Source organism: Lemur catta, chromosome 2, assembly GCF_020740605.2.
Source record: "Lemur catta isolate mLemCat1 chromosome 2, mLemCat1.pri, whole genome shotgun sequence".
Lineage (NCBI taxonomy): Eukaryota > Metazoa > Chordata > Mammalia > Primates > Lemuridae > Lemur > Lemur catta.
In genome coordinates, this window is record NC_059129.1 from 75295813 (window position 1) to 75315538 (window position 19726).

General features: G+C 38.8%; 1 protein-coding gene across 3 annotated transcripts in view; it reads right to left on the reverse strand.

Moving 5' to 3' along the window:
* COL12A1 (collagen type XII alpha 1 chain) overlaps positions 1-19726 on the reverse strand; it is a 115082-nt gene that overhangs the window by 45345 nt on the left and 50011 nt on the right. For all 3 annotated transcript variants that reach the window (XM_045543900.1, XM_045543899.1, XM_045543901.1), the window contains 16 exons: positions 19581-19720; positions 18909-19038; positions 17000-17142; positions 16558-16687; positions 14493-14629; positions 13252-13381; positions 9931-10070; positions 9547-9679; positions 9416-9439; positions 8546-8688; positions 5840-5969; positions 5282-5421; positions 4731-4860; positions 3351-3493; positions 1908-2037; positions 1117-1259 (listed from right to left, as the gene is read on the reverse strand). In XM_045543900.1, coding sequence (XP_045399856.1) covers positions 1117-1259; positions 1908-2037; positions 3351-3493; positions 4731-4860; positions 5282-5421; positions 5840-5969; positions 8546-8688; positions 9416-9439; positions 9547-9679; positions 9931-10070; positions 13252-13381; positions 14493-14629; positions 16558-16687; positions 17000-17142; positions 18909-19038; positions 19581-19720 — 2066 coding nt within the window. The remainder of the gene's footprint in view (positions 1-1116; positions 1260-1907; positions 2038-3350; positions 3494-4730; positions 4861-5281; positions 5422-5839; positions 5970-8545; positions 8689-9415; positions 9440-9546; positions 9680-9930; positions 10071-13251; positions 13382-14492; positions 14630-16557; positions 16688-16999; positions 17143-18908; positions 19039-19580; positions 19721-19726) is intronic.

The window sequence follows — 19726 nt, forward strand, 5'->3', positions numbered from 1 at the left end:
CTAGACATCTCTCAATCTCTCTTGTAAACCTATGCTTTGCTTCTACAAACAACATGGATCAATTATGCCAGTGATTCCCAGCCCAGAGTCCCATAACCACAAATGAGAAATTGTATTGTTAATGCTTCCAGAAAGCAAAGGGAAATTGCATATTTGTTCATAGCAAGACTGAACAAACACTAACCATGAGCTTCTCTGATTTGGCAAACTAACTGTTGCAGTTCTGTTTATCTCATTTTGATCAGAAGTCTAAATGGCAATTACATGGGTTTCTTATTAATAAAAATGGAGACTTTAATTAAAAGTTACTATCTGAAGTTCAAGTAGATGAGATATTGTATCACATGAGGTTCATGGGAGGGAAATGATCTAAAAGGATGTATGTGGTAAAACAATGGCAAGCCACAGACCTAACTCCTTTACAATCAACACTTTATGTAATCTTCTGTGAGCCTATCATAGCTATTAATCAACAAATTTCAAATAAAGTGGTAAATTTTCCCATCTGTAACAATGGATATACATGAGGACTGCGGGCTCTGACAAAGCTACCAGAAACTTGAATCTGGTTCTGGAGAGACAAAATATCACACTCAAAAAGTCTGAAGCTAATAGGAGAGTATGTATATTCCAAAACTAAAATGCATCACAAAATGTCAAGTTTAGAGAAAAGAGAAATCAATTAGCACTGGAGTATTTAAGGGAGACTTTGTAGAGTATCTAGAGTTGAAGGAAGGGTAGGATTTGGATGATCACATTATTTGAACATTAACTTAGCTATTCCAGATTATTAGATATCATATTTCACCAGAATTAGCTTCTATGGTGTAATTAGGTGGCTAGAAATATGCAGGTGATCATGAGATGTGATGTTTTTTCTATCTATCTTTAGAATAAAAAAGAGCCCAAAGACATTGCTTCTCTATGGTGTGAGAGGCCAGACTAGGCACATTTTGCTGGTCCTAATATCACGTCAGAGAAAATCATAAAATGTGACTGTCACAGGAAAGTCAAGCATCAACTCTAATCACAGCATAATCCTAAAGGAGAAGTTTAACTTCACCCTCCAACAAGCTAAGATTATAAAATGTGTCAATAAATGAGTATTAGACTTACATATTCATCAATTGGATCGCCAACAGTCGGAGAATAGATGATCCTGTACTGGTGAACTGGCCCATCAGCGTGATCCCAGGCTACAGAAAGACTGTTGGTTGTTTCCCCAGTGACTCTCAGATTTCTCGGTCCACTCCGTGGTACTAAATAAATAAAATACAGTGGAGTTTGTTGCTTGTCTGCAAGCATTACCCAGGTCAGATTAAGGAAGCTGCTTTCAGGCGTTTCACCATTCATAAGATGTTTCCTCCTTCGTGATAAAATGCATATCTTCTATGGTTTTAATGTGAAATCATAAACAGTATAAAGTGCTATATATTTCAGAGCTACATTACATGCTGAACTTTCAGTGACCTAGAGCTAGATTTAAGCCTAAATGCACAGACTAGGGGAACAGGGGATTATTTTAACCACTATAATCACCTCCTTTTAATGAAACAGAGAGAGGCCAAGCCCTCACATTTCCAAAGTGAACATCTGGGGAGAAGATCCACTGCAGGGCGGGGGGAGGGGGTAGGAAGCTCCTCCCTGATTTAGGTCCCAGATAAGAAAATGACTGAGTGAAGTTCACTCAGCACAAAGGCCAGTCATGGACCCAAAGCTTTAGCCTAGAATGTGGACATGTGGGAGCCCAGGCAGAATCTTCCGCAGAGGGCAACCCCACCTGTGCAGAGGGAGAGAGCTCTCCGCACTCCCTCTCTCACCACCGGCCTCCCACCCCTCACTCACTCAGAGGAGCCCTGCCAATCTAGCTAGGAGGGAATGGGATGGAGAAAGGATTTCTGCCTCACGCGTTTGGCCCTGGGCAGGGCTGGGATTCCCCGCTCCATCCGAGTAGAGAGCCACGATGTCCACAGAATACAGTGTGTCTGGAATCAGCCGCTCCAGGTGCACCGTGCGGGTATTTCCTGGCACCACCATCTGCAGGGGGAATGGGAGGATGCCAAATTCTGCCTGATGAAAACCCAAATGCTTACCAAATCTTTAGTTAGTTAGCATAATAATATTTATAATAAAAGGTTGAGCCCAGACACATCAGAAGCCATAAGATCTGCCCAGGCCACACACCCTTAGATGCGACTTATCCTCAGAAATTCCCTCTCCAAAAGAAGTTAGTTCATCCTTGACCTTTAGTAGCTTCAATTATCTCTATTTATGTTTATGATAAAGATTCTTTTTTTTTTTTTTTTGAGACAGAGTCTTGCTCTTTTGCCCTGGCTAGAGTGCTGTGGCATCAGCCTAGCTCACAGCAACCTCAAATTCCTCGGCCCAGGTGATCCTTTCTGCCTCAGCCTCCCCAGTAGCTGGGACTACAGGCATGCACCACCATGCCCGGCTAATTTTTTTGTATATATTTTAGTTGTTTTGGCTAATTTCTTTCTATTTTTAGTAGAGACGGGGGTCTCGCTCTTGCTCAGGCTGGTCTCGAACTCCTGAGCTCAAACAATCCGCCCGCCTTGGCCTCCCAGAGTGCTAGGATTACAGGCGTGAGCCACCGCGCCCGGCCGATAAAGATTCTTAAATACAATATCTAGGGCTCATGATATTTACCAAAAGAACAAACTACATGTTAGATACTCATAAAAGAGGGATTCCCACAATGGTAAGGGAGAGATTTTGTGTTGAAATAGAGACTCCATGCAATGGATAAGGGTAAAGTTGTCTGATTATGTCCTACCATACACAGGGACATGAAAATCAATATTCTCACACGCAAAAAAAAATGTATTCCTTACGATTTATTTTTGTCAATATTTATTTTTGCAAAGACTTCTAAGTTAAATTAGTTGATAAATTTACTTTCCGTTAGGTATTCTGATACTATCCTTATTCAAATTAGTAATTTCTAATTTCTAAATTGTCAATCTACTTACAAAACTAAACAACATTGTGAATTAAAGATAGATTGGGCAATTTGTAAGAGCCACAGAAGGCAAACTTTAAGATATTTTCATAACAAAGGCATTTGTGCTTTACAACAAAAACCCATATTGATAAAGTCTAGCAGTGATTTATATTTATTACTGGAGTTTTCAACTCATACAGCTAATTTGCATTTTCCCAAGATTCTTTTTATTCTAACTAACCCTATAGTTAATACATCTACCTTAATTCATCAAAAACAACAATTTAAGCATTATATAATAGCATGTTTGTGGTTTGTGTTCTCATAGGCTGCCAAACATGCAACCATGTTCACCAGGAAAGGCAGTTTCCATGACAAAATTGCTTACAGATTCCGAGGGTCTCGTGCCAGCCACGGGAGAGTACACAATGCTATACTGCTGCACAGGCCCAGGTGCAGGGTCCCAGCGGACATCAAGGCTGTTGGGTGTAGGATTGTACACTTGGACGTTTCTTGCCAGTCCTCTCACCACTGAGGAAATGAAAGCCAACGCCTATTTTTAAATCTATTTATACATGTCAAGCTTTGCTTATCACTTTTCCAGAATCTATAGTTTGTAATAGGATAAAATCCTATTGCCTTTAAATGTCTAATTAATCTACACACAAAAGCAGATTAAAACTCTCTAAAACCAAATTTAGCGCAAGTTAGCAACTACTGCCTTTGTCTACATGGAAGTGACATTGTTTTCAATACAAAAAAGCTAGTAAAAATAGTAGAACTGGACTGGCCATAATGGGACATGGGACAAGGAAAAAGAAATAGGAAACGAAGCTTCATTTTCCAATACAGGTAATGGAGAGAATAAAAAGAGAAATTTTCAACAGTCAGCCTTCTAAGTAAAATCTGACAACGGCTGTGGAGCCCATCTATTATAATTCAGTCAGCTATTAAGAGCTTCAATCACTCATTCCTTCTCCATTCAACAAATAGCTACTAAATACCTCCTGTGATTAAGAGAAAAGGCAAAAAGAGAGAGAAATAAGATATTCTCAGTTCTCAGTTAACTGCCCCTATAGAGACTCAGAAAAATCTACAAATTAAATCTACATACTAATCTCAAAGTCTAATTTAAACAATAATATCATCTTCCTAGACCACTAATCTTTTCCCAAAGGAAGGCATCCATGCTTGCTTCTTTTTAACCATCAGTAAGTATTAATACATTTTTAAAGCCAAAGAAATATTTATAAATCTGCACAAAGCCTTTAAGCAATACCAGTAATACAAAAAAATTATAAAACCACTATAAACTGATTTCTCAAATAAAAGCACAGATTTTTAAGATCAAAAAAGCACTTCTGCAAACCAGAGAAATGTGCAGTCAAGTCACGTGCTGAACAGATTTCAAAAATTCACACTATGAAAGCCAGTTACAAGCATTGCTTCACACAATTTATAAGGCACAAAGCAAAGCTCCATGAATTTCTGTCAGTGAAAGAGGATGACTAAAGTAGCATACCAATGTATATTACATTTACAAATCCTGAAATTATCATTTCGAAAGAAGAATGCCATTATGAATTTGTAATTTCATATACCAAAATGTTAACACTTGGGCGTGTTTGGGAGATGAACTATGGGTAACTTTTATGTTTTTAATTCCATCATTCAGAATTTTCCTAATTTTCCCTAATGAGCCCATATGGTCTTTATATTGAAAAGCAAAATTTATGATGAAAATTAATTTTTCAGGTTTTTAACTTACAAGTCCTTCCAGTATCTGATGTGCGGCCGCCATCGCCTTCAGTATAAACAGGAACTACTATAACTGTATATGGGGTATCTGGCTGCAAGTTCCTAAGAATGGCATAATTGGTATTCCCAGGGATTGGTACCTAGAGATTGTAATAAAACATAAAGCATTTGATTTGAAAAACTTATAAAAGAAATAATACTTTAAACAATATAATACCAATTCAAGACCAAGTCAAGAAGCAAGTTCTGTAATATTGGGATGCAATCGTGTGACCCCGTATGAAGTGTTACAGGAGGTTGTATACTTCTCTGTGCCCTGCACTCACCAGTGTTCCCCCTGTTGAACTTCCTGGAATGGCCACTTCTTCCCACCCCAATGCTGCAATCTCTCTGCTATCTAGGCTCAAAGGCACCAACTATTTACCCTCTGTCAAGTCCTATTAAATGGATATGAACATCTTCAGCTCTAAAGCAAATTGGCTAACTCCTTTAGTTCCACATTTAAATCACACGGCTAACGGTTTAAACAGACTAGCATTTTTCACTACAGGAAATAATTACCAGTTCCTCTGGACCGCCTGCTGTTGGTGCATAGAAGAGCTTGTACTGCCGGGGATTTCCCTCTGCATGGTCCCAGCGAACATTCAAGGTGCTGGTAGAAGGGTCATACACTCTCAGGTTCTTCACAGTATTCAGAGGTTCTGAAATGCACAGAAGTCACATCACAGTACCGTCCTCCCAACCAAGCACACACAAAACACAGGTTCATTCATACCTGCCAGGCACCCTAGAGCTCAGCAGGCGCCCCACAAACATTTGTTGAAGCAGTGAATTAGTCACATATACACACACAGGATCTGTTTCGGTCAGGTGCACGTGTCTCCTCTACCCAGAAGATACTTGGGCCTCAGAGGACTTTTCTACCCTAGAAAGGACTAACGTCTTTCTCCACAAATAGATAATTCCAAGCAAGGATGTTAAAAACAATACCATTTTTTAATAAATTTTAAAAGATTGGTAAGACTTTGTGTCACCCCAGTGTTTCCAGATAAAGACGGGATTCCATTCCAATGAAGAGTTAGTTGCTAAAGAAGCTACAGGAACTCTGGTTTCACTTACTCGTCTTGCCTCTTCCCGTCATCCGACCTCCTTCACCATCCGGATACAGAGAGGACACAGTGATTGTGTAAGGTGTGTCCGGCTTCAGTTTCTGCAGCACGACACTGTTCTGCCGCCCTCCTATTGTGGTCTTGAGTAAAACAGGCCTTGATAAGCATTAGCTTTGTTCTCTCCATCTTACTAATACGTTTAAAAAAAAAAAAGAAAAAGCTCTTTCTGCAGGGGAGCTATTTGAGACCCATGCCAAGTTCTGGAACCATGTACCACAGTGAAGGCTTAAAATATATCTTATGGTATAATTTTAAATTTAAAATATGCACCTCAATCACAAAAAGGATTCCAAGCTTTAAACTGGTGACCTCAAAAAGATATTTCAACTTGCTAGCCGCCAACACTGCAAAATTTCATCCAAAACACATTTCACAGCATTCCTCAAAAAAAAAAAGGCATTAATCGTAAGTGAGCTACAAAGGGACTTCAAGATACCAAAGAATTGCATAATTTTCGAGGCTCCACACTATTCAGTATTATTCTTACTTTTTTTCCAGATGTTTTTTATTTGCTTTAGAAACACATTAAAATGATTCAGCAAAAGATCTAAAGCTCTTGGTGTTTCCCCCAAAACACTGTCACTCTGACAGCATTAGCTGTGTAAACTACGTGACGAGACCCTTTGCCAGGCCGCATTCAGGCAGGGGTTCCCAGTTGTCTCCATGATACCAGCCTTGTGGTATGAAGCTTTTCAATTTCCTCCAATTACAGAGTTTGAAGTTTTTTATTCATTGCTTAAGGCCATCTAGCTATCTCGTTGAGAGAAAATTTGTATGATTTGTTAACAGTCTACTGAATTCAGATGTTTATGCCGTACTAATTAAAACCGCATGAAAATGGCATGCTGCCCACAACGAGTGCGCATGTAGATCGCTGGAAGCGCTGGTGCAGACCAGATGTTTCCAACTTAGCACCCGTCCGCTCAAGTAGCCTGAATGCCAGAGAAAACCTCTGCAGATCACTGTAGTCATCCTCGGTAGGAGCAAATTGAACTACAGTGGCTAATTTTAATAAATTTCATATTTGAGGTTATGAGAGAAAAGTATCAATATTACTGTAAGTCATTTTTATAAAAATCTGATACATAACAAATCTGAAAGCATCTACTTAGGAGAACTAGTTTTATGAGTAAGCAGAAAGGTGTCTACCTACTTCTTTCATCTAACTCTCCGAAATAATGCTAGAGTTAGGGATTCATTACCTTGACGATTTCATCAACTAACGCTACAATGCAAGGACTCCCAAGAATAATAAACCTTCAGAGATTTAATGCTTTTCAGAAGATAAGCGCTGTGAGACTTTTCCTAATGATAACAAACAGCCGAGGGACAGTAAAAGAAGCAGTTGGAGCGTCAGTATCACCAAGAAGGCAAATGCTGAGGACAAGTTTCACCTGCTTCATAGTTTTACAGAAACCTGGCTTGGCATAGGAAAAAAGAAGTTCTTTTCTGAAATTAAAACATCGGTCCATCTAATTTGTTTTATCTTATTTTTATGTAAAAGTCAATTGATTACAGTTGATATTTAGTTTATTATTAATAATCTATTTAACTAAAACAGACAAATTCCCAGTCCAAATACATCACACTACCTAAGACTCGGGCTATGGAAACCTCAAAAGACCAACTCAAAGTCACACTAGGGATGGGAGAGTTTCTGATTCAGCTAAGCTCACTTACCAGGTAGTACAGAGACCTTTAAGCACACTCCTTTAACCACTGCCAGCCTCTACCTCTGCTCAACATCTCTAAACTCGTAAGAGATAGGAACCATTTGCTTGAGCTCAGCAAGTCAGATGATCAAAAGTTAATAATGCATGTGTCTCTAAAGCTATTTAAGTAAATATTATAGCCCAGAAAAAATCTACAAAATTCTGGACCTCCACCAATAGAGATATTTGAAATAAATCCAAAAGCATAATCCTCTCTGTTTAAAAATGATTATGATTCCCGATTTAGTATAATATGCATAGTTCTAGTCAAACACTTCACAAAGTTAGAGAAAGCCGAAAGACAGACAGACAACTAAAGTAAGGAAGGTAAATGGACAAAGGCTCTATTAAATAAGAGTAGAGAAGGAAGACGAAGACAAAGGCTGAGTTGACAGTCCTACCGTCTTTCTTGGGTACCTCTATTTGGATAACATAAAAATGATAAATAGCATGAATTAAGCAAACAGGCTCCCAGATCTGGAAATACCAGATCTAGAAAATACCCTATGCCATGCAAAAACCAGGAAAAAATGGACTAAATAAAAGAAAATAAACTTTATAGGTAAATTTAGCAAACTTTCAGCACTTAAGTTTAAAGAGATATTTTAAGTATCAACATAGACTCAAAAACTACCTAGATACCTTCATGGATAATCCAGCCCTAATAGTTTTTAAGGGAAATGTGGATGCTCTGAAGCACATGCCTAATGCTTTGAAGCTATTATGAAAAGCAACTATTAATATCATCTCCCAAGAGAGCATCTGCTGAGTCCCCACGATGGCGCTCCAGTGGAGTGCCAGCTAGGTCAGATGATTTCATCCAATGCAGTAAATCTTACATCCCTTAAAATGGCAAGTATGACTAACTAAACATTGAGCGTGAAAAAAACTGAAGAGAAATGGGTAGACTTTACCCAAGGTACAGTTTTTATAAAACAACTTACCGTTTGTTCATTGCCTTCCCCTGATGAAGGCTGATAAATGACTCTGTATTTCTGCACACGACCACTAGCAGGATCCCACTTAACAGTCAAGCTGTTAGATGTTGCATTGTACACCTGAAGGTTTCGGGGACCACTTTTTGGAGCTGAAAGAGGATCATTGAAAAACAGAGTCAGCACACAGAACAATGCCTCCCCACCTCCAAACAAAGATATACAGTACCCAAGAAAATCAAGAGAATTACATAATTCTAGGTTTAGAACTAAATTTGACCCCTTAATAAAGACGGCACTGAATCTTAAATGATGCTTTAGTATAGGTTGAATGTTTGTGTCCCCCCTAAAATGATATGTTGAAGCCATAACCTCCAATATGATGGTATTTAAAGATGGGGCCTTTGGGAGGTTATTAGGGTTAGAGGAGGTCACAAGAGTGGGGCCCTCATATTGGGACTGGTCCTTATAAAAGAAGACATGAGAGAACACATTCTCTTTCTCTCCCATGTGATGACACAGCGAGAAAGCAGCTGACTTTTTAGCCAGGAAAAGAGCCCTCACCAGGAACCGAACCAGATAGCACCTTGATCTGGTATTTCCAGCCTCCAGAATTGTGAGCATATAAATTTCTGTTCTTTAAGCCATCCAGACTGATATTTTGTTACAGCAACCTAAGCTGACTAATACACTCCTCAACAAGTGTTAGCAAAACAAAATGTTTCAAGAAAGACCTATTTAAAAGAGGCCCCAATCAACACCTTGCAATTTAAAAGCAGAATTCATAATATACTTATAGTATTTTTCACTCATTTATTCATTCATTCGTTTCTTATTTGTTCATTCAAACAATTCAAATCAAGCAAATTAAATTCTTACCTGGTGTTATGGTGATCAAACGAACTAAAAGAAAACAGAATTTGGGGAAACACTGTTAATCTAGCTATAGCTCTATTTTTTAAAAATGAACTTTAAAATGTCAACGTCCTACTTGAAAGCTGAACACCTACGTGTGCGCTCACTGCCAGTCAGGTCATCGCTTTCTGACTCATCAGGATAGATGGCAGTAACGGAAACTTCATAGAGAGTGTTGGGGTTCAGGTTTTCAAATACCAGAGTATTTTCATCTCCATTTAAGATGGTCTTGAAGAAAGAGGACAGAAAAATCCACATAAAACTAAGTCGCCACTTGTATCATACACACTCAATAGTAGTTTGTTGATATCATTGAGACAGATGTCCCTCCTCCTACTTTGATGCATCCCATGAGTTAAAATGTCATCAGTAGGAAGGGATGCTTATCTGGTAACAGAAGAATTTGAAACAAGCTTCCCTATAATGAAGTGGGGTATGAGGCGGGGTGGGGAGAGAGAGATAAAGAGAGTTAACACTACCTCCATCTTATCTGGGCTTCCAAAAGGTGCCCAGGTTATCCTATAGAGAGACACATCTGAAGCTCCATGATCCCAAGTTCCTCTGAAACTCTGTGGTGTTACGTCAGTAATTCTTAGGTTTGTTGGGGCTGGCACAGGTCCTAGCATGAGAAAAGGCAAGACTAAGTTTACGAATGTGAGCTACAGACTTATTATAAAAGAACTGCCTTGTTCTATTTTAATGGACATGGGAAAACTGATGGACTGCATTGCTAAAAACCAAATATTTCACCAAACCAGTTCATTTGAAAAATAAACATAACATAGAGCTCTGGGAACCTGTAAGTATTGTATGGATATAGTAAGTTATTATTGATATTCCATTAAAATGATCATTTTTAAATGCTCTTTCAAATCAGTGGTTTCTAACCTTTTTGTGTCTCCAACTTTTTGAGAATCTAATGAACCCCATGGAGTCTTTCTCGCAACAACCCACAAAGCACAAACTGGCAGATATCAGAGAACCCAGGCACCTTCTCTAGTCCGTCAGTGGCCCCAGAGACACACATGGATCCTGGGTTAGGAGGTCCTCCTTCTTACCCCAAATGTCATAAACTAAGTATGCTACTATGTTATGCATTCAAGATCATGCCCAAGGAAATATTTATTTGTTGTTTAGAATTTGTTGTTCTGATACCGAAAAACAGCTTCATTTTTATTTTTTAAAATACGTACATATCACTGCTGTTTAAAAATGAGAATGTTTACCTTGCTTTAAACAACACTATAAGTATCACACCTTGACAATTGATTAGAACACACCTGCCTAATCATACAGTGAATTCCAGCTTGAGAGTTTTACCACAGGAAAGAAACCCTAAACATGTTATGATCCAAGTAATCAATGCATAAGATTTTCCCTATAGATCGTGATATGCACCAGACTATACTGACCATATCCAGAGAAGAGAACACCTGGGGACCCAGATGACTGCTGAAATCCCAGCTCACAGCCCAGCCATTGACCAGGCACTCTGGTTGGTCTGCAGCACACGCATTTGTGAATGTCTGCCACCAGTCCTGAGCTTTCATTGTCAATTATTTCTCTATCTCCTGGCAACCAAAGCCAACCACACAAACCCCTGGGCCATCAAAAATTTGTTCTAATAATTACTATGGAAAGGCCCATTGAGATAAAGAGAATGTTACTACTTCCACAAGCACAATTGCAAAATAAGCCAATTATTAATACTATGGATGTATCTAAATACTATTGGTAAGTCTTATGGTTTGAAAAGATATATTGAAAATATTAATCTAGTATACTAAATTACCTATTTCACTAGCCTTTTTCCTTACTTCCTTTTCTCCTTACTATAACTATATTATGTTTATGCAAAATTGTCAGTCTACTCAAGTATGTACATCAGTTCTCATCTCTAGCCATGACTTTTACCAGGCAAGAACCAATGCCAAGAAGACAATCAGAATTGCTAAGAGATCTCACTTAGTAAGAAAATAGCAGAATCAAAAAAGAAGAAGAGGATATGCCTGAATTTAAGGGGAAGGTTGTGACATTTGACAAGATACCCTGTTCAGGTATAGACAGTTGGGCAATAAGAAGAAGCTATTGAGTCCTTGGTGAGGGATTTACTGGATAGGAGGTGACAGTTCCAGACTATAGCATTGATCCCACCACTAGATTACTGAATAAGGCTGGGCAAGTCATTTAAATGCTCTAGACCTGTGCTGTCCACTAGGGGAGCCACTCGCCACATGTGGCTATTGAGCATTTAAAACATGGCTAGTCTGAATTGAGATGTGCTGTAAGTGTAAAATATACACTGGATTTCAAAGAATTATTGCAGAAAAAGTGAAGTATCTCATTAATAATTATTATACTGATACATGTTGAAACGATAATATTTGGGATATACTGGGTTGAGTAAGACATTATTTAAATCAATTTCATCTATTTTTACCTTTACTAATGTGGATACTAGAAAATGTAAAATTTTATATGTAGCTCTCTTGTTCAGAACACTGCTGGATCTAGACCTCAACTTTTATTTACACTACTATTTGGATTAGATAACTGTGGGCTGAGCACCGGATTAGGTAATTATATGCTGAGGTCTGGATTAAGTCCTTATATGCCAAGCACTGGAGATACAAAGTTGAGCAAAATAAATGTCACTGCCTTCATTAGGAGGAAGCAGGGGAAAGTAGAATAGACAGAAAAAGACCAACATGCAGTAATAATTGGGTTAGATACTATGGAAGCACCATGAGAGGGAGAGACACTGACATCCCTGGAAACTGGGGCAGAATGGAGCAGGAAGGAGAGGCCTTGGCAGGCTGCCCTGGGTCTCTGCCACTCCTCCACCTGCTGGGGCAGTGTCCCCTTCCTCTGAAATCCGACAGTGCACAGTCTGAGTGCTGCTCACCTGACCTTCCTGACATGATCTCGTGTATTATTAATTACTTTTTATCTCCACAAATAAATCATGAACTGTTAAAAGCAAAGATGCTTATGTTTTGTTACTCCAATATCACTTTACACACAGTAAGATTTAAAAAAATATTTGATAACTAATGCATCATTTCCAGAGCAAATGTCAAACACAAATCCAAGAACATGCTTTTCTTCCTCACCCCCCTTCCTACACACATACACACACACACACACACACACACACACACACCAAAATAGTTGGAAGATGAATTAGTAAGATAGAGGCTGATAGAAAGTATCATAAAAGGGGGCTGGGCACAGTGCCTCAGGTCTGTAATCCTAGCACTTTGGGAGACCAAAGTGGGAGCATTGATTGAGGCCAGGAGTTTGAGGTCAGCCTCAGCATGAATAAGACTGTCTCTACAAAAAGTAGGAAAAAATTATCTAGGGCTGGTGGTGCACACCTGTAGTCCCAGATACTTAGGAGCCTGAGATAAGAGGATCATTTGAGCCCAGGAGTTTGAGATTGCAGTGAGCTATGATGATGCCACTGCATTCCAGCCTGGGTGACAGAGCAAGACCCTGTCTCAAAATAAAAAAAGGAAAGAAAGGAAAGAAAGGAAAGGAAGGAAGGAAGGAAGGAAGGAAGGAAGGAAGGAAGGAAGGAAGGAAGGAAGGAAGGAAGGAAGGAAGGGTCATAAAACAAATGGATACAAAGATAGAAGATGGGACACTTCCTAACAAGGCAATAAGTGAAAAACAATCTATGAATCCAAGCATTATTAAATACTGGCAAAAGTAGCATTAAGAAATGAAATGACCAAGTAAGTTGAGTTGCACATGCATGTAAAGTATTGTTTCTCAATTATCAATACAGCACAACTCACGGGTAGTTTCTTGAGCAGTCACTGGAGGAGACTCCCCTTCATCATATACTGCAGAAACGCTGACTGTGTACTGGGTTTGTGACAAGAGGTCTTTGAGGGAGATGCTGGTCTCTGATCTGTCCACATCTACCTATAATAACAGAGTATAGGAACTACTTTTACCAAGGGTTGAGTTTCGACATCTCTGTTTTTTGCTGTATCTCTAAGCACAAGAACATAAAAATTGTGATAAGAAAAAAAATAGTGTTTTCCAATTTGCATAAGAATCCAGAAACTGGACACAGTGTAAATGTTTCCAAAGTGGAAAAATGTGTGTACTGGATTTGCACCTGACACTATTGTCTAGCAAATAATGACTGCCTATGCATTCAAACAACCTAACCATTTTTCACCTGTTTCCCTTTGCTTTATTTCTTTTAGAAATGTTCTCTTGTGCATGGCATTATTTCATTTGTCATGTACAAGAACCTTGGGAGATTCACCGGCCATTGTACCCCATTTAAATGGGAACACAGAATGAAATGAATGTGTGCACATGTATCAATTAGCTTTTGTGTAGTTCACAAATGACCATCAGAATCAGTAACTCAGGGCTTAGAGAAACTATTTCAATGTTCCAAAAATGCCTCTCAGATTCTGACATTAATACTCTCTCAACCACATGCAAATTTTAAACCTATTTGCTGGTGAAGCCCCCGTAATTTGCTACCACTTTCAATCAGGTTGTCATGGAAACAGCTCTTCTTTACTCCAATATCATCTCAAAAATGTTCACTCCTAAAGGGACACTCCTCTAGCAATATATTCCTCCTTTCTCTCTGTCCTACTCAACTGTCTTATCTTTCTATTATCTGCCAAACTCCCCCAATTCCTTCCTGCAATCTCTTGCTATCTTTTATTTTTAGAAACATTATGACATTTTTTAGTAATTCATAAAATGGGGTGCACCATATAAGGCAACTGGATGAGAAGGAAATACCATTTAGATTCTATAACCCTTTATCTCCTAAGAGATGATGTTTTTGAAATTAATATCACACAGGAAGCATTTCTAAACTAAATACAAAATAGTCCAATATATTAGTGATTTTCAAAAAGTGTTTAATATCACAAGTTTTCAACACTCTATTAATAAAGTGACAAGTATTCAAAACATGCTATCATCTAAACTTGATAAAGTTCTTTTGTTAAACCTACTAGGAAAACAAATATTTTCAAATCCTTTCTAATCTTCAACCTACCTCTTTGACATCTTCTTCTGGTGTTTTATATCGAACAATATATTTATTCACTTTTCCAGACACAGGTTCCCAAAAGACATTCATGGTGCTGTGAGTCACATCTCTGAGTTTCAGATCTTGAGGTCTGGGCAAAGGCACTGGAGAAGCATGAGATATTAGATCCAGATGTGGTTCTCAACCACAATGCTCTAAAGCATCCACACAAGCTTTCAAGAAGTTGCCTAAAGAAACCTTAAAAGTGTATTGCAAAATAACCGGAAAAAAAATGATTATGATGGTAAAAGTATCATGGCTCTGCCGGATAGAGCTGAACTCTTCTTAAGGAGGATTTTTAAAATAGGATATATTTAATATTTTGTTATCACACTGCTAACTCCTCATTTCTATGTTAATCTTCTTCCATGCTATTTAAATAAGTTTTAATTGGCTGATCAGTGACAATAAATCCTAATTCATCATAAATGTATAGCTCATGTTTCTTTACCAGATATTTAAATCAGTTAATATATTAATAGAAAACAAAATCAATAGAGTTATGCTCCCTTTAGAATGTGATAATAAAACAAATGCCTACAAGAGTGAAGAATGAAGATGGGCCAGCATTAAGCATCCAATAAACTTATAAGAAAAGCCACAGAAGCCTAAATGGCCAGAAGAAAATCCAAATGATAAATTTTTACCAAGCCTAACAAAACTTTACCTTAAAAAAGGGGAAGGACGATAACAAATAAAGAGATTTTCTCTTGTTACATGAGACGTATCGCCCTCTTTCTAGCTGCCCATTTGACCACTTTCCTTCGTCTGTCATTTTGACTCTGTGCATCTCTGTTCCTGAATCTCTATCTCCACCTCCATGTTTCTGCACTTCCATCTCCAATTCTACTGTCTCTCTGCATCTCTCTCTGCCCTCCCTTCCTCCTCTGCGGCAGCCCAGCACTTTGCCCAACTCGTGACCATTCAGCCCACTATGACTCCTGGGTCTTCTTTCTCAGCACCCTCAGAACACGTGTCCCCATCCCTGGCTGGCCCCTGCCCTCCTTTCATCTGCCACCACCCTATTCCATAAACCCACCAGCTCCAGACAGGGTCTAACATATAAAAGAAGATTTAAAACTATTTGTGTGTTGTCGATGAATTTATACTGATCCACCTTGCCCAGGCTCTTTCTCTTCTCTGCCTCATCTCCTCAGTCCCATTTTCCCCCTTGAAATTCCTTCCAACTTCTTAACTTCTTTAGAAATGTGGGCTGAGATTCACCAAACTTAAGCCAAGTCATCAATCCCAGCATGTCCACCTCTCCAATCATGAAACAAAATATCGGCTGGGGAAAGCAAGGATGCTAAGTGCAATCATTGTCACTTTTCAAGAAAAAGCACCTCAACGCTTAGTGAAACAAGCTGGAAGTACAAAAGAGTCTGACCAGCACACACACAAGAGAAATGCAAATCATGAAGGAGTCCATACGCTCTACATCACTTTGTATTATTTAGTAGTATATCCCCAACACCTGGCCCAATGACTGGCATATAGTAGGTGCTCAATATGTTTTTGGATTGGGTAAATTGATTAATTTAATTAATTAAGACAGTCTTATTTGTGTGTGCCATGGAGTTTCTATTTCAACAAGAACTTGCAGCATCTTGATCTTAAACCAAATATCTTCCTCCAAAACTATATTCACTCAACATTCCCATTCTCACCAATGCTATATACCATATTTCATGGATCCAAGACAACATCAATCATGAGATTCACTGTTATTTTATATTCTATGTCCTGTTGACACCTAACCAAGAGCAATAGTCAGACACCATTGATTGCAAGATAAATCTCAATATCAGGCACGTTAAATGTGAAAAAAAGAATGTATATCTTAGAATCAATTTAAGATGCTTCCATAAGACTAGAATTAAAATATTTATGCTCAAATTTGGCTGTCAAAAGTAATAACTCTGAAACCTGTACACAAATTATCAAATTATTATTAGACTCATGTGAAAGAAATATTCTAATGAATGTTATGTTTACAGCGATAAGAAGGGAAGGAAAACTAGCAGTAGCTTACAGGTGACTTCCCGAGCAGTGACAGGTTCACTAGTGAGGTCATGCAGGGCGGCCTGGACCGTGACAGCATACTCGGTGTCGGGAGAGAGGTCAGTCAGCTCCACGTCATTCACTGTCGGCTCCACACGCATCTGCACACGGATATGCCAAAGGGAAATAAGACGTTCAAATCAAGCATTTCCTCTTACTGGGGATAGCCAATTGAAGCCAATTTGTAACCACTAGATTAGAACACAACTTTTATTTTTCATTTATAAAAATTGCATTTCCTTTTGCATGCCAATATCTTCTCAAATGTGTCGCAGGACATGAACCTAGTTTTCTAGTTTTCTGTTATGTGTGTAAAGTTATAAATTAGTTCATAAGTAATTTCAGTATACTGGGGACTGTAAAACTGTAAAGTCTGAGGAAGAACCAATGCTAAAGAAACAGACATCTCTCACCTCTTTGGGTTTTGTCAGTTCTGCAGCCTGAGTGGGTTCGTATGACAAGATGTAGCCGGTAGCTCCCCCCACAGGCTGCCACTGCACACGCATGGTGGTGGGGCTGACGTCATAAATGTTCAGGCTGACCACAGGGACTGGCACTATGGAAACGTAAAAGCAGACATCAGTCTCACTCCTTTCATACCACTTATTTTTTAAAGCATTGTTTCCTACCTAATTATTGATATTTGTATATGCTAAATAGAGAATGGGTAGCTGTAAGAAATCAGTAAGAGTTAATATAATCCTCGCCATTCACCCCCAAAATACCCAATCTCATTGTTCATTGCACTTCATAATCAGGACTGCATGTTACAAAACTATTTCATAGAAGGAAAAATGTTAAGGTTCAAATTGCAGATGGCATTCCAGTGAGTCTATATGGAACCCAAAAGAGATGCCAACTCTCTGAGACTTTAATCTCTTTTTCTGGAACATCACTAAGTTGACTATTTTTATTCTTCAGTCAAAGAACTTCAAACATAAGTAACCAAAGTAGTATTTTTCAATCTGTCTTCCAAAAATACATTTAAAATGAGAATGTCATACATTAATAACTGGAACATAGCGGATTTATAGCTTTTTGAAGACAAGTCCATGAGGCAGAGTAAAAAGTTTACAATCTCAATTGTTAACACCCATATTGCATTCAAAGATTGAGTTTAAAGTTTTAAGAAATTATCAAGTTAATCCTGCCAATTATAAAATATTTATTTCCTGCCTCCTATGGTCTAATACAAAAGGGCATAAGGGAAGAGATAAGGACCTAAAGAACTGAGCAGTACGTGGGTGGAGTCAATCTCACCCTAGAAGGAAGGAAGATGTTCACTGCTTTCTCTAATAAGTGGCTCTCTCTCTTCCGCCTTGAACTCAACCAAGAAGCAAGGAAAGAGTATTTTCATATGGTCTTGGAAATCCTACCAGGAATAGGAGTGGGGAACATCTCCCCCAAAAGCTCTGCTCAAAGTCAAAGCCCTTAGAGCTTCTCTATTAAAGCCCAGAGGCTAGAAAGAAAGAGGAGATCTCACTGCCAGCAGGGAGATCCAGCCATCAGCAGAGGTGAAATAGATCATCTCTGCACGGCTCCTCTTCCTAATCTTAGTACCACTCCCCACATGGTAGCTTTCCTCACATCTTGCTCCTGAAGAACTTTGTTCCTTAATAAAATGTCACCATACAACAATCAGAGTAAGGTTTAAAGTATTATCCCCGAAAGGTATATTTGCATTTTAAGAAACTTTCTTGAAAGCATAAAGTTTTAATATCCCAAGAAGTGAATAACCCTATTAAAAGTATTTTTCCCTCTATGGCTGGGTGCAGTGGCTCCGGCCTGGAATCCTAGCACTCTGGCAAGGGTGGGAGGATCACTTGAGGTCAGGAGTTTGAGACCACCCTGAGCAAGAGCAAGACCCCGTGTATACAAATAATAGAAAAATTAGCCGGGCATGGTGGTGCACACCTGTAGTCCCAGCTACTGGGGAGGCTGAGGCAGGAGGATGGCTGGAGCCCAGGAGTTTGAGGTTGCAGTGAGCTATGATGATGCCCCTGCATTCTAGCCAGGGCAACAGAGCAAGACTCTGTCTCAAAAAAAAAAAAAAAAAGTATTTTTCCCTCTAAATCATTATGGCCATGATCACCATTCTGTCAGTGGGATCCCTTGATGGCAGGAGCAGCCAGCAAGAGCATCAAACCACACAGTATTTGTTGAGCACCTGCACAGAGAAGGCACTCAGTAAATATTTGTTGAATGGCTACTGAAGGAATGTTTGGAAGGCTGACAAAAATCCTACGTGGTCCATTACTTCTTTATCTTAGAAAATTGTAAAAAATGAGAAAATGTTTTTATTTTTTAAAAAATCTGACTTACAGGTTTTTTCCGTGCCCTTCAGAGGCTCACTGTATTCATCTTCTACCACAGAATACACATTCACAGCATACTCAGTTTCAGGCTTCAGATCTTTCAGCACTGTGCTAGTATCCAGCCGACTCACATAAAACTAGGGAAAAAAAGAATAACAAGGCATGTATAATCAGTTCCCTTTTTCTACTATCCTTACAAAGTGGTTAACTGCAATGAGCTTAGAAATTATATTTCAATGAAGCCATTTTCTTGCTTTTGGAAACCACCAGATTTCGATGAGATCTTGGACAATTCATATAAATTTTTCTCCCAGCTGTTGTTTCCTTATTTGTAAAATGAGTGGGTAAATAATAGATCTTTAATGTTTCTGCCAACTCTATGATTCTACTATGAACTCATGAATAAATTAAGCATCTTCTAATAAAATTTTAATGAAAAAATCATATTGATATTCTGCAATTTTTAGAAACCATAAGAATTTCAACAAAGCTCTTTCCCTTTAACTAAGCCCAAATGGGCTGCCTTGCAAAGCCAAGAATAGAGAGCACCATTCTTAACTCCAGTCTGCCTTTCTCTTCATCGCTCTTGCCCCCCACCCAACGTTATTCTCTGAGCCTTCAGACACAGGACCCAATCTCAACATCAGGAAGGACTGGATGTTAGGTGCTGCCTACTCACTTCTTGACGTTTTCCTCCAGAAACCGGGTAGTATTCCACCTTGTATCGATCCACATTGTCAGAAGGAGGTACCCAGCTCACTCTAAAAGAACGATGGGTTCGCTCAGAAATAACTAAGTTAGAAGGTGCTTCCAAGTCACCTATAC